This window comes from Drosophila willistoni, chromosome 3R (genome assembly GCF_018902025.1).
Source record: "Drosophila willistoni isolate 14030-0811.24 chromosome 3R, UCI_dwil_1.1, whole genome shotgun sequence".
In the NCBI taxonomy this organism is placed as follows: domain Eukaryota; kingdom Metazoa; phylum Arthropoda; class Insecta; order Diptera; family Drosophilidae; genus Drosophila; species Drosophila willistoni.
This window is the reverse complement of record NC_061086.1, coordinates 2,504,987-2,521,311: the sequence shown is the minus strand read 5'-3', so window position 1 is coordinate 2,521,311 and position 16,325 is coordinate 2,504,987. Positions and strand designations below refer to the sequence as shown.

At 38.5% G+C, this 16,325-nt stretch overlaps 4 protein-coding genes across 7 annotated transcripts; 1 reads left to right on the top strand and 3 right to left on the bottom strand.

The window, feature by feature from the left end:
* Positions 1-273: 273 nt before the first annotated feature.
* LOC6650665 (EH domain-containing protein 3) lies at positions 274-10,634 on the bottom strand. 3 transcript variants are annotated; one of them, XM_002072643.4, is made up of 4 exons: positions 10,569-10,634; positions 8,543-9,759; positions 857-1,030; positions 274-783 (listed from the first exon to the last, which is right to left on the bottom strand). In XM_002072643.4, exons 1-4 carry the CDS (start codon positions 10,595-10,597, stop codon positions 578-580), a joined length of 1,626 nt encoding a protein of 541 aa, XP_002072679.2. In that variant the 5' UTR covers positions 10,598-10,634; the 3' UTR covers positions 274-577. The 3 variants fall into 3 exon arrangements, with proteins under 3 accessions (XP_002072679.2, XP_023035903.1, XP_023035904.1); XM_023180135.2 differs by lacking the exon at positions 10,569-10,634 and adding an exon at positions 10,316-10,353; XM_023180136.2 differs by lacking the exon at positions 10,569-10,634 and adding an exon at positions 9,957-10,159 and having other exon boundaries at positions 8,543-9,880.
* A 331-nt stretch (positions 10,635-10,965) lies between these two features.
* Positions 10,966-12,087, bottom strand: LOC6650664 (ninjurin-1). Of its 2 annotated transcripts, none has more exons than XM_047009282.1 (3): positions 11,870-12,087; positions 11,630-11,806; positions 10,966-11,551 (listed from the first exon to the last, which is right to left on the bottom strand). In XM_047009282.1, exons 1-3 carry the CDS (start codon positions 11,984-11,986, stop codon positions 11,351-11,353), a joined length of 495 nt encoding a protein of 164 aa, XP_046865238.1. In that variant the 5' UTR covers positions 11,987-12,087; the 3' UTR covers positions 10,966-11,350. The 2 variants fall into 2 exon arrangements, with proteins under 2 accessions (XP_046865238.1, XP_023036041.1); XM_023180273.2 differs by having other exon boundaries at positions 10,966-11,288; positions 11,870-12,079.
* Positions 12,088-13,913: 1,826 nt separating this feature from the next.
* On the bottom strand, positions 13,914-16,153 carry LOC6650662 (actin-related protein 1). Its single transcript, XM_002072640.4, has 6 exons — positions 16,045-16,153; positions 15,218-15,282; positions 14,986-15,160; positions 14,774-14,925; positions 14,166-14,712; positions 13,914-14,103 (listed from the first exon to the last, which is right to left on the bottom strand). The coding sequence occupies exons 1-6, from the start codon at positions 16,090-16,092 to the stop codon at positions 13,960-13,962; spliced, it is 1,131 nt and encodes a 376-aa protein (XP_002072676.1). The 5' UTR covers positions 16,093-16,153; the 3' UTR covers positions 13,914-13,959.
* Positions 15,310-15,807, top strand: LOC6650663. Its single transcript, XM_002072641.3, has one exon. The coding sequence runs from the start codon at positions 15,363-15,365 to the stop codon at positions 15,747-15,749; it is 387 nt and encodes a 128-aa protein (XP_002072677.1). The 5' UTR covers positions 15,310-15,362; the 3' UTR covers positions 15,750-15,807.
* Positions 16,154-16,325: the final 172 nt, after the last annotated feature.

Below are 16,325 nucleotides of genomic sequence, written 5' to 3'. Positions count from 1 at the left end.
AGATATAAAAATATGTATAATTCATATCAAAAGTGGCTCTGTTGGAACTGGACAATCCAACATTAATCTAATATATTGTATACAGTTTTTTAACTTGCATTCGTTTTGTTACTTTTCTCTTAAATCAACAACGATTGTGGGTAATTAGGCGGCGCATATACATTCTCATTCATGATTATGATTTGTATACAATTCCACTAGGTTTTTGGGCGACAGTTTTTCCCATCTTAAAAACTTGATTGTTATCGTTATTGCATTATACAAAAATATGCATTTTTCTTTTTTGCTTTGCGTTTAAATTCTAAGAATTTATGCTTTGATATTTTAAAGTTACAATGCTTGCATTGGTGTGTTTAGTGTGTGTGTGTGTATGTGTTTTGTGTGCTTCATACCCAGATCAGCGCATTTTATATACGAGTATAGTACATATAAAAGAAACGATCAAACGAACGAGAGTGCAGCATGTGGGAGTTAATGCTTCATATATATATATATGAATATATATATATATATATATATATATATTTTTCTTTTTTTTTTTTGGTGGCGGCAGGCTGCGTTTTTGAGTGATCCGTGCTTATTCATAGCGCTTCGACGGTGGCACCAAGTGCTCTGGAAGCACAGTGGGCAGCTCACAGCCATCGAGTTTAACATTGATTAAGTGCAAGGCCAGGGCGAATTCGTCTGAGTCAAGGAAACCATCTCCATCAACGTCTGATAGTTTCCAGATCTTGCTAAGCACCGAATTGGGCAGTTTCGATTTGATGAGCTCTTGTTTGGCAGCTGCAAATGGAAAAGGAAACGGGAAAACGAATAAGCACAACTAAGTCACTGTATTCGCTCTCATTCTACTTACTGGCACCGGATATTCGACCATCCACAGGACCCAGTCCATTGAAAATGGCATCGGTGCGCGTCTTGTCCTTGTTGCAGATCCATTCGTGCTCGCCGTAGCCGGCATCAATTCCCTCGCCCTTCATGTAACCGAATGGTGAGACATGGTCGTCGATGACCCCCTCGAAGGCGCCTCCTGCAAAGTGAAAAAGTGCGATCAGTGAGTATCATATCCAGTTCGCAGCGCATTTATAAGCAAAAGCGCAGCCCCACATATAAATTTGCATTAATTAAGCACGTAATCTAAGCTGCTGCAGTGCGTCGCCGTACACAAAACATTCCAATTAGACGGCAATTAAAACCTTCAGATCTTTTAGGCTCCAATTGACGTCGCCGCCACTGCTGAACGTATCGTGACCAGACAGAACGGCTGACCGACTTAAGTACGTACTTTGAGTGCCTACTTTAACTGCAACAAACAATTGCGCGGCGCCTTAAACGAGCCCAACAATTGAAATTGCCTGCAAGTTGTTGCAAGAGTCAATTTGTATTTGATGTTGCCCCACTAGGCGCACTTTTGGATTTCTTCTCATCTGACATGCTCAATTTATTTGCAGCCTATTGAGGACAACAGGTTGACTGCTGCTTACATCAATGACTGTCTCTGTCTGTGGTGGTTCTGGTTCTGCCTCTGATTCTGCTTGGGCCTCTGATTCTGGTGGGGCATTGGAGGAGTCAAATTCCTGTTCCACATGGCCCACCCTACTAGTGCAACTGCTGAACAATTTATGTTGCTGCTGACGCAGATTCTGCAGCCAGCGATCGAGGCGCTCCGAAAACTGAGATCTCTGAGATATTGGTGTCGAAATTTCTGTCTCCTCACCCACGAAATCCTCTTCTGAGAAGTTGCAGCATGCGATTGGGAAAGGAAATGAAAGAAAAGGAATAGTTCTCGTTCAAAGGTGGGGGACTAGTCAAATGTGGGGGCAGATCTTTTGGTGCGCAAATGTGACAGAGACATGGCAATCAACTAAAAATTAGTGTGCCATACATACGTACATATATCTTTGTATGTATATGTTTATATACGCGTGTAGAAACTATTTAGCGACATATTGCTAAACAGGTGATGCCACCACATGTGGCCCGATATGAAGGTGCTTGCTGAGCTGGATTGTGATGGATGAAAGAAACAAGCCAACAAAATTTGCCAACAAATGACTAATATGAATTGAAAGAAAAACTAGACTCAATTTGGTAAAGTGCAACCGAAATGTATTCGTCTTAGTGGCGCATGTCATTTTAGCGCCTCGTTTTAAGTGATGAAACAGAGATAAGTATATACAATGTATGTATGTAGGTACACATCATTAAAAGGTATAAAAACTAATCACAATATTGTCTATTAACTACCATCGCTTTGTTTCATTTACCTGTTTCCCTGCGTTTGCCAGCCAAGCAGAAGTTAGAAGTGACAATCGTAACTAAAACAACTTCAAATCACCTTAAGTTAAAGGAAACAGTATAGCTCTCTAGTAAGATACATTTGCCATCTATGGACAACAGACTGCGATCTCAATCCAAGTTGACAAAAAGCAAAAGCTTCTTAGTTAGAAGCTCTAACCATCACTTATCGTAACTTTTCGTTAATTTTTGAAAAGTTGTTGAACTTTCTCTTCCCGCACATCGTTCCTGATAATGTGTCACAAGTCAATTACCCAAATGAAAGAAAAAAGAAAAGCAAAGGAACGGAAATGGGCAGAAACAAAATCAAACTATGCAATATAAAAACAACAAATAAACTGGGGGTATACATACACACACATACACAGTGAAACAAACACTAAATTAGCATTGTCGACATCTTCGCGTTCTTGACTTTGATTTTGTGTGATACACTTTATCAACGCATTCTTTGCGTTTCTTCATACCCTTACAGAGAGTAAAATAAAATTGATTAGATGCTTGAAAGAGACTCCATACAGATAAACTATATATGTATATGTTCTTGGTCAATCGATTCGATTTTACATAAGCCAACCCAAATATCGTAGAGTGGCCATAGGAATCATCAATCGATAGATTCACGACCTTTTTCCAAGAGGACACACATCTCAAACTTTAAACTTTAAGAGATCTCAGAATATAAACGAATCGGCCATAAATCGACTAAGAGAAGATGAATTAGAAGGAATATCATTATTTGTGTTGCCGATCGTTTAGTTGAGTGGTCAAAATATTTGATTTGAGTTAAAGAGCATATAAACTTCGGCATTGTCAAAATTGGTTCGTTGTGATATAAGTTATTTTTGGGAAAGGGCAAGAAGTTGAGGGATTGTCTCGTGATGGCATTGTCTTTCCCCTTCCACCGCCCATAAACAGTTGCTGTCGGCTTTGGGGTAATTTTAAACGCAAAAGTTCATTCACATGGAAGTGTGATTGGATTAGAGGCTATCATATTGTCAACTGCAATCCCAGCAAGCATAAAAGCAAGTTCAAACTAAAGTGACGCATCGTTCTATCAAATAACGATCGCATGACATCAGTTCGATCGTTTAGACATACTTATAGTGTATATGACACACACACACACACACACACTAACTTTTGCCCAAGGTCGCGAGATATGTGCTAGTATATAGTTTAATGAAAAAACCACTCAAGTGGGCCACCAAAAAATATTAAAACGAAAAGATCAGCCACAGATCGCTAGCAAGTTTCTCTAGTTTCTTTTGTCTATTGTGGAATCCATTTCATTCCCATATATGTATGTATGTGTGTGTATGTATGCGAGAGTAAATGCTTTCTTCCTGCATTTACAAATTCACTCAATAGAACCGGGAGGATGAGCCACTTAATGCCACACGCCCCAAGTCACCATGATCCGCAAATTCATACGCAACCTCAGATCTCAGGTTTTGCTCAGCAAGTAACTGACCGAGAATGGGTTTAATTTAAGCAGCTTAGGCACAAGACATAATGCATTCACGAGACTATCCATGGAGGGACGGATTCACGGCTCCAAAGCAACAAATGAGCTGCAAATTGTGTTCATTGTGCAAATTTTAGCCATAAATTCGCATAACAAACTTTTCTTTTTCATTTCTTTAAATGGGCGCCTGCCAGTTGGTTCCGTTTCTATTCCGTTAAGAGGCGGCTGGCTATTGAGCAATAATTATTTATATACTCCTCCCCCAATGGTTGGGGGAGATTTATTTTGCTGTATATAGCATATATCACAATAATAATTCACTAGTGACCACAAATGTCTGTGAAGTTTTATGCAGGCGCCTAATGGAAAATGGTTCCCACTCGACCAATGTTTACTGTACCTTGGCATAGTATTGGTTCTCGAGTCATCCTCACAAAGCACACATTATTATTTACAAATAATTATGTGGCGCTGTTTATTTTGCGGTTTTGTAGATAAGGCAGCAGCCTCTTTATTACTCGAAATTAGACCACTGGTATAGTTGCTCATGTACATATACATATGTATGTGATAAGCCTTACTCCACCGACTCACACTGGGTTTTACATTGATTTTTATCTATCTTTAGATTCCCCCTAGCCTGGCAACGCGCGCGTCAAGTCCAAACAACGACAACAAACAGCAGAGTGTGTAAGTAATTCATTGGAGGAAAACAAGCAGGTGGTAAAAGTAAGTAGAGCAAGTAGACGCCCAAAGACCTTGAACTCGTGGCGTTCGCTTCGCTCGACTAGACTTCACAGGTCGCCAAAACAAAACCAGTCCAGGGGCAGGCAACAACATTTACTGTAAACAATTAGAATTGATGCTCTCTCTTCCACACTATCCACTCAATTTTTCCATTCGACTAACGAGTGAATTGGGCAGGTTAACGAAAAGGTTCTTTACATTCGATATCCATTAGATCAGAAGCAAAACATTAGCTAGGAACAAATATAATAAGGGTAGAGACTCTTGACAAATTTCAACACCTAAGAATTTGCGAACAAATTTAAATTTTGCCATACAATTTAATGTCTTATATATATAATTTGAAAAGATATTGATCGATCTTTCTGAAATTTGTTTTTTCATTTATAAAAACTGTTATCTAGTTAGAATCATGTAATAAGCTTGACATTAATAAATCCACAATTTTTATTTTAGACTTTCAGAACTTGAAAAAAAAAATTATAATAATTTTTAAACCATAATTTTAAAACTAATTTAAGTCAGTCTGTGAAAATTTAAGCATTTACAGGTGTCTTTTTGCTCCCTAAAGCCGATATGTAGAAACAAATTTATATTTTCGTTCCTGGTTCTGAACGACTTTGTGGGAGTTATACTTAAGATCTGTCCCAATGACTAGTGAAGAATATTTGCTAAATTATGCATTAATACTTTTGCGTTACTTTTGCACGATTCCACCAAATGACATTTCCACCTAATTCAACAACTTCTAGGAAGTTTTATTATCAGTTCACCAGAAGATCTATTGTGAGCTCACAAAAAGCATCGTTGTTTTTTGAAAACTCGATGAATTTATTTCAATATCTATTAAATACTACAAAATAGTTCTGCATCAAAAGTTTCGTAAAGATACTAACTCTTTGAGAAGAGAAGAATGAGCTGATTAAAAATATAAATATAGGGGAGAGTGGGGCTAATCGGCGCATTTTTTTTTAACCCTTCATATATCCTGATCGGATGCTCGTATCCTCTCATATGAGCACTTAAATGAAAGGTTAATTCATTGTCGAACTATTGTTCAAAGATACGATTCGATATAATTTACCGTTACAAAGCTATAGCGGGTTTTTCGTACATACCCCAAATTGGCGTTGTCAAAAATAGCGGGGCAATGTGGCGCATCGTTGTTTTACAAGTTTTTTATATAAAAAAAAGCGATTTAAAAAAAAAACTAAATATAGCTTAATATTAAAAAACTTGTTTTATAAAAAAACTTTTTTTTCACCAAAAATGTTGATTGGTTTAGACTTTTAATTATAATTGTTCATTTCATCGTTTGTCCATTAGCTACCATTAGCTAAATGATATAGTATTCTGATCCGTCTGATTCTGGCAAATATACTGTTTTTATCAATAATTAGTTTATATATCGGACTTTTATTCAAATATAGCTATGATTTTAAAACGCCATTTTTAAATTTCTACTAGTGCGCCACTTTGCCCCACCCTTAGTTTTAGCATTTTAAACTTAATATTTTAAAAACGTGTGAATTGATAAAAACAGTACATTTGCCAAAATCAGATGGATCAGAATACTATATCATATAGCTGCCATATAAACGATGAAATTAGCAATCATAATTGAAAGTCTTAACCAATCAACTTTGTTGGTGGTAAAAAAAAGGTTTTTTTTATAAAACAAATTTTTTAATATTAAACTATATTACTTTTTTTTTTTTTCGAAAAATCGCTTGTTTCTATATAAAAAACTTGTAAAACGCCGATGCGCGAACTTGTAAAACACATTGCCCCGCGATTTTTGACAACGCCAATTTCGGGTATGTTCGAAAAAACAGCTATAGCTTTGTAACGGTAAATTATATTTAAACGTATCTTTAATCAATAGTTGTACAATGAATTAACCTTTCATTTAAGTGCTCATATGAGAGGATACGAGCTCCCGATCAGGATATATGAAGGATTAAAAAAAAATGCGCCGATTAGCCCCACTCTCCCCTACATAATATATACATATGTTTTCTGAATGAATTTAAGAGTGCTTTGTTTAAATTATGTTCTAAATAAATAATTAGTATACTCTTTAAGTAACATATTAATTAAATTAATAGAAGTATTTATCTACTGAAGAGCTCTAGAATGTAACATGTCCTTTAATAATTAAGAGAGCTTTATGTTCTGGTGTAGAAAACAAGTTTGTATGATAGTCTTCTGGTTTTTTCTGGATCTTTGCAGACGGTTCTTAACATCTGGACAAACAATGAAGAGGGCCTAACACAAGCTAATAGAATAATTTATATTCTTTTTTTCTTGAATTTTGAATTTAATCAACGCGTCTCAAAGTGGTGGGCAAAATGATTTTAAAACTTTAACCTTGTTTTTCTCAAAACTGTGTTTTGAAAGTCGGTGACCAAGAGACCTCGGCATTGTTTTGTCTATTCCCTTTTCTCCGTTTCTTCAAATTCTTGAAATAATTTAGAAGCCTTTTCTGTAAAAATCCAACAATTTTGAAGTCCAACTCTATATCTTAACTCGTTAATTCGCTCAATTGTGTATGCATTTTTAAATTAATGAACACAAGTGTATTTACATTTGGAGGCAATCTATTCATGCAACACTCACTAACTTTTTGATAGTCGGAAACTCTCTCTCTCTGTGTTGCTCTGCTCTTGGTCTCTCCGAATTGAGCATGGGCCGTTTTGTGGCCTAATGCTATTCAATGCGTGTGCTCTTGATCGTTAGATCCGTTACGCTTCCCTGGCTGCATCTCTGGCCGGACTGGATCTACCTACACAGCTGATATCTGAGGGCGCTGAAGTGTGAAATATTTACAGTACGCCTTGTATTTTTGGGTGTGCGGAGATAAGAGGGTGAATGAGTCACCTATGGATGTATGTGTGTATGTATTGGTCAGGCCAATTGGAGAAACAGTAAAAGCTAACCAAGCATTTACGTGTTCCAATGCTTACATCATACAAACATCATACAAACATAAAGCTTCTTATCGGAACGGACGAGCAGTTCAATTCTGGGCATGACGAAAGCAAACCGCCAATTCTCGCCGTTCTCGCTTTCGATGACTATGATTGACACACAATAACAGTTTCTGTTATCCACCACGCCCTGGAGTAGCCGCCCACTTTCAAGTGCAAAGTAGTTGTTGCTTATCACTTTACAATATTTAACTAAGATATGGAGAGTAAGTTGTCTCAAGGTTCGGAGGAGAAGCCTTCTCTGCTTGTCAGTTCCTTCTCCCTAAAAGTGGCGAAAAAGTGCGTTTAGATGTCGCATACATTCAAACGTACTATATAGACCGGTGTCTACTAAGCACCCTCTTATCAGCTTCATTTCTGCTTATCAGTTTGTTTATATAGCAAGTATGTGGTAGTATTAAATAAAAATATAACTAGCCGTTGCTAGGCATTGCATAATGTAGACATAAAAAATAAAGAGGAAGCTGCTAGCATTAATAAGCTAAATGATGATATGAGATTAAATGTGCGAACGTTTTATTTAGCCAAATTGTTTTTAATATTCTATTCAAGTTAATTGAGAGGGCGGGATATAGAAAATCTATGATTGAATAGAAGTCCGCAAAATAAATATTTTGTAACATTAAAGTTCAACATCATAATAATCGCCCAATTTCCCCCAATCTCTAAGTTGGGAGTTGGTAACCATTTAAAAAATAATATTGAATGTCTATCAGAAAACGATTTCAACGAATGAAAGTACTCTTTTAAAATATCCATTTGTGGTGTGGACTTTCATTGTGCACAGTCGGCTAAGCATATGCCCCCTTGCCTACTCCTGCTTCGTCTCCTCGACTACCTGCACTTTCCTAAGCTATTTCTTTTATATTGTGGAAAACTTGTTTGCCAAGTGGGTTAACTTGCGATATTTTGTGAGAGGAGGAAGGAAGACTGTGTGGTGGCCCCCATTGGCTATGGGGTGAGAACAAGATGTGTGTGATGTGCAGTTTGATGAAAGATTGCATTTGGAGCCCGCAAAAGTAATGTCCTTGGCACTTACCCTTCACAACTGGCTCTGAGACAAGAGTCATTTCCTCCTGAGGAATCATTTCCATTAGTCGGGCTATGTCTTTTGCTAGCATATTGTCCACAATGTCCAGTAAATGAGGTTTGAGTGAATGGAACTTGGTGAAGTCCTGATGCTGCAGGACATCCTGCATTTTCTTAATGTCCGGAAAGTCTCCTGGCGAAATGGAGTGCTCTCGCTGAATACGATCGTAAATCTGGCCAAGATTCTTGATCAGATCCTTTTTCTTGCTATCTTTTCCGAATACTGAAGGCATATCCTTGCGCAGTTCAGCAATGATGAAGGCATGCACCTTGGCCAGGCGCGCCCGCTTGATCAAATCGTTTAGCTTGCGCAGGGCTGCATTGCGGGGCAGTGACTGCAGGTCGCGGAACAGATCCTGCTCTTCATCCTCAAAAAGCCGCCGATTGGCATCAAATCGCAACGGTTGGTCCCAGAACGAACCAATGTAAACGCGAGCCACCTCGGGTGTTTGTAGCACCTTGCCCAGGGACCACATAAGCGCCCCGTAGACGCGCATCAATTGCTGGTGGTCAATCATGTCAGCTTTGTTCAAGATGATGCGAATCTTATCATCGTGCCCCTTAAGAGCCTCAATAGAGCGCCGAAACTCGTCTGATATATCCAGTTTGTGGGCATCGAAGAGCAGAATGATACGATCAACACGTTCGGCAAACCATTCCAGGACTCCGGTGAAATCATAGCCACGATCGATGCGCTGCTTCTCTCCAGACAAAATGCCAGGCGTGTCTACAATAGAAATGGCATTCAGCACAGGTGAAGCCACGCTGGAGCATTGGAACCGATTGAGGAAGGCGTTGCCATATTTAGAGAGTGGGCGGAACTGTTTCTTGGGATCGACCACCAAAGCGTTGCCGGGTATAACCCCCTCCTTGTCATCATACATTACGGCAATAAAACGATCTGTCGTTGGCTCAGGGCCGATGCGTATGCCCGGGAAGTCCCGCTCCAACAGGTAACGGATAAATGTTGTCTTGCCTGTGGAATATTGACCCACCAGCAGGATCATGGGCTTGGCATCGAAATCGGGATCCTCCAATTTGGGCGAATGGAAGTCGTGGAACTGATAGTGCTCCTCCAGGGGCAACAGCTTGCTGCGATAGATTTTCTTCAGCTCACCGATCACATTTTCCACGACCTCCTGGGTGTTCTTCTCGCGCTTCAGAAAGCTAAACATTGTGCCACACACACGGACACGCACACACACACACACAAAATACACAACAATTAGTTTTTGCGAGAACAGGGCAGCAGAAGATGCGGGCCAGGGGCTGCTTTTAAAAAACTAGGCTGTAGACGTGTAAATATGGAAAAATATGCGATATAAATATACATATGCCGTATATATATGTTATGTACACTCAACTCGACTGGTACGGGGAATAGTCTTAAGCGAAAATTTTGAATATAATTGTTTTCGTTTAGGGATAAAATGTCTGAAAACCCGGCTTGCCGCCTCTATATATAGCAATTCAATTTTCACAATTTAGTTTTAATTATTTAGTGTATATTATTTAGCTTTATGTCTCTCAGCGCAAACACTTCGCCTAGACTCTCAAATGCAACAACAACAAATAGTAAATTTGCCTGGACATAGTAAATTCGCCCGAGTCGCCGTAAATATTGAAAACTCGCCGTAACAAAAAAATGTAGTTGCCGTAACAAAATGAATACTCGCCGTAACAATATGAGTACTCGCCGGAGTGGTTTGGCCAAAAAATTTACCCAGAGTTGTCATCGAGCCGCATAAAGTGTGACCGAAATAATGCACAATATTCAAAAAGAAACAGACAATTTTATAATAAAAATTAATAAACTAAATTTAAAAAGATTTTATTTGGTTTTTTTTACGTTAATTTTTTTGTTAGCGGTTGGCTGATTTATATTTACAATATATAATTTTCCATATCAAGAATACTCTATAGACTAAGCACTGTATAAAACTAACGGTTTTTATTTTCTGGAGATTTCATCTTACCCCACATCACCTCCATCATGTCGTGGCATTTCAATATTTTTTAGGTTTTTTTTGTTTTTGTTACTAAATATAGATTAATTTTTAAAAACTCAGACTTAAAATGCAAATGATATAATCTGAACAGCTTTTGAATAGAGTACTCCATATCATTTCAAAAAAATTCCCCTTAGTCATGCTCATGTTTTTAAAACTTCCACATCATTCATTGGATAAGGGATGGCTGGATCAAGACCAAAATTCATCTTCATAATGTCACAAAATACGGAGAGAAATATGAAAGCATCGATGAAATGGTTGAGCATGAAAGCCATAGAGCGATTTCGCTCTGACTTGTAGTCGCCGACAACGGATTGTACGATTAGTAAAACGCCAGCGGAGACCTGAATCACATAGAAGGTAGGGTAAACATTTATTTATTTCTCTTTTTCTGTCTTGAAAACTTAAACATGTAATTAATTTTAAAAATATTTTATGGTTTTAACTCGATAAATCGCTGGATTGGTTTAGTTCTTAGTTTTACGGGGTTTTAGCATGTGTATCGATGAGTCTAAGCGGTTGGGATGAATACTCGATTCCGAAACCGGATATTATTACATTCACCACCGATATCACAAAGATTACCACCAATATTACATCGTTCAAGATAATTGCAGCCGTTTGATCTGATTGCTTGTTAATATTTAAACTCCCGATGGCCACAAACAGAATTCCAACCAAAAGCTGTTCGATGATGAAGAACATACAATAGATAGATAGATGGATATGTTGATTTAGTAGGAAATTCAATTCACATTGAGAAGGTCGCCCTGAATGGGGGGCAGGCGACTATCAAAGGCCGAGATAAATAGATTTATCATTGTCGTAAAGAAAGCAAATGCGGTGCGCACATGATTAATCACATTGGCCGATTGGTGGAACTCCGGCTGGTGCAGTCGACAGTCCCTTAGTAAACTCAGCGACAAACTCAGTATGCCGGACAATATCTACATGGGACATGGACATAGTACCATCAAGACACGATAGAGGCCGCAATACAAATATAGAGATATTTCTATAATTACCTGCAACACAATCGACAGGCTGATCAGAATCAGCATTAGCTTATAGAACTGATGCTGTTCGCCAACTTGGAGTATATACTTCAATTGGGAGGCATTTGCCGTCAGCAATGCAATATCCAGCATGCCCTGGGCAATGGTCTTCTTGGTGGCATACCGATTGGCATCCATTGATTTCATCTGGAATAAAAATGTGGTAGAATTGGGATTTACATTCGTCCATTAAAGAACGGGTGATCATACTTGTTGGAAGATCGAAAACATCTTGCTCTGACTGACCCGACTATAGAATGTTGGGGGTTTGTTCTGCTCTACTCTACACTTCAATGCCAAATAATCAATTTTCGTGCTCATTTTCATCTTGCTTGTTTCTTATCTTGGATATTGTTGATGCATCTGATAACGTAACAAACTTATCGTATGCTTCGAATTGTACTCAAACTAATTGGAAACCAAAATTGATTGTTGCAAGTCAAGATAGAACATTGAGAACAAGGATATTTTCTAACAAACTTAATCAAAATTTCTTAAATTTTGCAGTAATCAGCATTGGGACGTGAGATTCAACATTTTTATTATGCATCCAAACTTAATTTCAAAAAAGTCACGAAATATGCTTTCTTATGTGGTTGGGGTCATCTAAGTGTGTCTATCTTTATATATATTATGCAAAACTTCGTACTCAGAATCAAGCAACCATAATATGTAGAGATCATACTAAACTCTTATGCTGTTTAACGTTTCTGATTTCATTTTCCACTTTAGCACAGTCAAAAATATTTATTTTCAAATTCGGTTTAAAGTTTAAATGAATACAGATTGTTGTTAGCTGATAAACACTTAATACGTGCTAGCGATTTAAGAACTATAAATTCATTTTGGATTTAATTTATATAACAATAAAGTTGATTATGTAAACCTTAAGTCTTGCATCTTTCTCTTATTACAAATCACATTTATAGTTTCTTTGATATATTTTACCTCCCAAGCATTGTTGTCAAATTTTCGCGCAAAGAATTGTGGAAACTTTATAGTATCGAACATTGTCAACTAAAAAACTTTGAATGATTGAACAATGAGCTGGAGCAAAGGATAATTCATTATATTCCTCTCCCGCTCCCTCGTAATTGGTCTATTTTAATTAAAAAATCAATAAAAGTTTCTATCTCATGCATGGCAGTCGGGAAATGAAAATATTTTTCGCACAGCTCATCAAAGTACCGAACCGGGTTTGCCTTAATAGTAAGGCTTGGACGTCATATGTGAATTGTATTGAATTGCACACGAATAATTACACTCTGGCACATTAACGAGGGCAGGTTTCAAATTAAATGAGGTTTGTCATTTTTCAGATGCTTTAATTATTTTTCAACTGACTTTGTTTAGTCGTTAGTGACTGTAATCCCTTTTAATTGCAAATATTGGTGCAGTATATTCACTAATTATGCAGATTCCATTATTAAGCTTTCATTACTTTTCTAGCCATTCTATTTAGTTTTTAGCCTACTTTCGCAAGTGGAACTTGTGGCTATACCAAGCTCCATAACTACATACATACATGTTTGTAAATGATGTAAGCTGACAAATAATAAACAGGAATATATGTGATGAAGATCAGGGTTTTTTTTACCCAAGACTACGTTTCGGTGGTATGAAAATATTTAGAGACTTGCCTCCGTTTCGTTAACATTTCGATGTTGTTCCTCTCCAGCTGCCACCACTAGAGCCATTGTTAGAGTTTCGGTTGGTAATTTTGACCTCTGTCTAAAGTATATATTTGGTATATAAATTCTTATGTTTTTGTTTTGCGTTCCGCCAGTCACGCTTCGTTGGAACAGATAGTTTTCATTGGTTTTGGCCAGTTGAGTTGTTGAAACATAAAGTCTCGTCGTTACCGTGGATACGGCGAGTTTGCAACACAACCAAACGATAAAACAACTGAAAAGCATAAAGAAACTAACACCTAACAAAAGCTAAAGCTCTCGAGCTCTGGCGTTCCGTTCCGTCAGCAGGCTGTGAGCCATTCATTGATTTCTCATTTAGACGCAATGTTTCGCTTTTCGTACATTAATCAAGAATTTTGTTTGGTTTGGTTTTATAAATTTTTTGTTTGATAAATTGTTTATTTTCTAGGCTGAGAAAGCAATGTTTCAATAAATAGCATTTTTAAATACTTTGCGCCCACTTTTTGCGTAAAACAAAACACACGATGAATCTCCAGGGGAAATCGGTTAATTGGGGATCTTAGCTGACACACAGACCTGATATTTAAATGTTTATGTATATGTGTAGTTAGCGAAGAATTTTTAATAGCGTTTAAGTCGATAAACAAACTAAAAAGTCTTTCTATGCACGGCACGTTGGCCCTCCTCCTCGTACTCGCGTTTAGAGATCCACATTTTCTTGAATGTATCAAGCGAGGCCAGAATGGATCCGCCCATCCACGTGGAGTAGAGTCGTTCCTGTGGAGCGGCAATCTGCGAAAATATTGCCCCTCACGTATTATTGGTATATTAACAATTTTAAAGGTAAAACTTACTCTGATCTTTAGATCCTTGGCCGAATGTTTCCTCAACTCAGACAGCAGTCGATCACCGAAACCTTTGAATAGTGTGGAACCACCAGACAACACAATATTCTGATAGAGCATTTTTCTCAGATCCATATCCGACTTTTCAATGGAGTACATTAGCACGTCGTGTATGCCTTCGCATTCTTCGCCCAGCAAATCGGGGCGGAAGAGAACTTCTGGAGCCCGGAAGCGAGCCTGTCCCACTTCGAAGGTCTTGCCGTCGGGTAGTTTGTAGGCAAACTTTTCCGTTTCCACAGTTTCCTCCTTTTGCGGATTTGTGGCCAGATAGCAGACTTTCTCCTTGATAGAACGCACAATTTCAAATTCAGCTGTTGATCTGAAATTGAAACCCTCGCGCCGCAGAAGTGTTTTGAGGTAGCGGGTGACATCCCGACCAGCTATGTCCACCCGCATAATACTGTGAGGCATGGCGAATCCCTCATAGATGGGAACTGCATGCGTCACACCGTCGCCGGAGTCGAGTACCACTCCAGTAACGCGACCAGTGGCATAGCTGAGAAAGAGAAAAAGGGTTTGAATCGCTTGAAGGAACAAAAGGATTTAGTAGACCTTACAGACTGAGCACGGCCTGCATGGACACGAAGAGGGCAGGAGCATTGATGCCTTCGAAGAAAAATTCGGCTGCCTTCTCTCGATTACGGCGAGGATTTAGCGGCGCCTCTGTTAGCAGCACAGGATGATCTTCTGTGAAGGTGGCCAATTGTTCCTAGAATGGGAGAACTAAAAATGCAAATCGAAGAGCATTTTATGATAAAGCTGGGCTTACTTTGCTATAAATGTAGCTCCATATTCTCTCCATATCATTCCAGTCCGTCACAATGCCATGCTCCATGGGATATCTGATGCTGAGTAGCCCGCGATGCTCTTCCGCCTTGGGTCCGACAAATATGTCCCCCTCCAAGGCACCAGCCATCACCCGAACATGCTTGGGTCTGCCAATGCTGAGAGAAGATTTACTATAAATTACCGGCTCTCTATGCTTCACTGATATTACTTACTAGTTGGGAAACCGACATTTTGGAATGTGCTCGCCAGCAAAGCCGGCCTTGATAACACCAGAGCCCTAGAAAACAAAAAAGTCATTCAATTCATTTCATTTTCATTTGTTTATATCATCAATTTGAATTTTCACTAAATTTCAACATGTCTCTTCCTGAAGCCGATATGATGGCAGTTTCGAAAAGTTCGAGGTTGCATCGAAAGCCTGGCGCTCCATTGTCTGGTCTTACATTTATGGACGGCGATATGCAGAAAGTGGACAAATTCTACAACGACTGTCAGGACTACAGAGATTATTATCGCGACTCCTACAATAAGATGCATTGTCCAGCCGCTTTTCACACACACAAGGGCAAATGCGGCATCAAACTGGACCGTAGCATTGCCTTACTGAGCCTACCTGTCACCTGGATGACCGAAGAGCAACCTGTCATTTATCCCGTTGAGTTTAAAAGGTACATGGCTAGCGAAGCACAGTTCCGTATGGCCGGACGTTTTCAGAAGACCACGGATACCTCATTTAAACGATAAATGGGAAACCCGTATAAATTATAAAAAAAAAAAAATAAAAATTGATAGTTTTCTAAAATCTTCAACGCCCGATTAGTCATATTTGTGGCTAGAAACATACATGTATGTAGATGGCGTCGGCAAAAGCCGTTGAAACTAACTTTAGACAAAGGAGGGGCTCGGGAAGCGGCTCATCTTATTTGTCGTTTTGGGTGATGTCACTGATTCGAGTGAAACTCGGGCTAATCACGGAAAAATATCGGAGTTTTCTAATCTCTGTCTGAACAGTGGTTTGGATGATTCCTAAGACACTTACGTTATCTATGACCACAGGTTGGTTAACCACGACATCATAAGGCTCCATTTTGTGCGTTTATAAAAAAGTTTGCAAATTTAACTAATTTACTATCCAAGTGTGACCCTTCTCCTATAATTTATGCACTTATGTAGATGATGTAGCTATCTACATTGTAAAATGTACACATTTCTGTTAGAGATGAGCCGTGACTAGCGAAAATTTTTTGCGATTTTGCTGAACAAGATATTAATAAAGACTTTCATTCACATTTTGCTCGGAAAATAGAGTGAGTTGTTTTT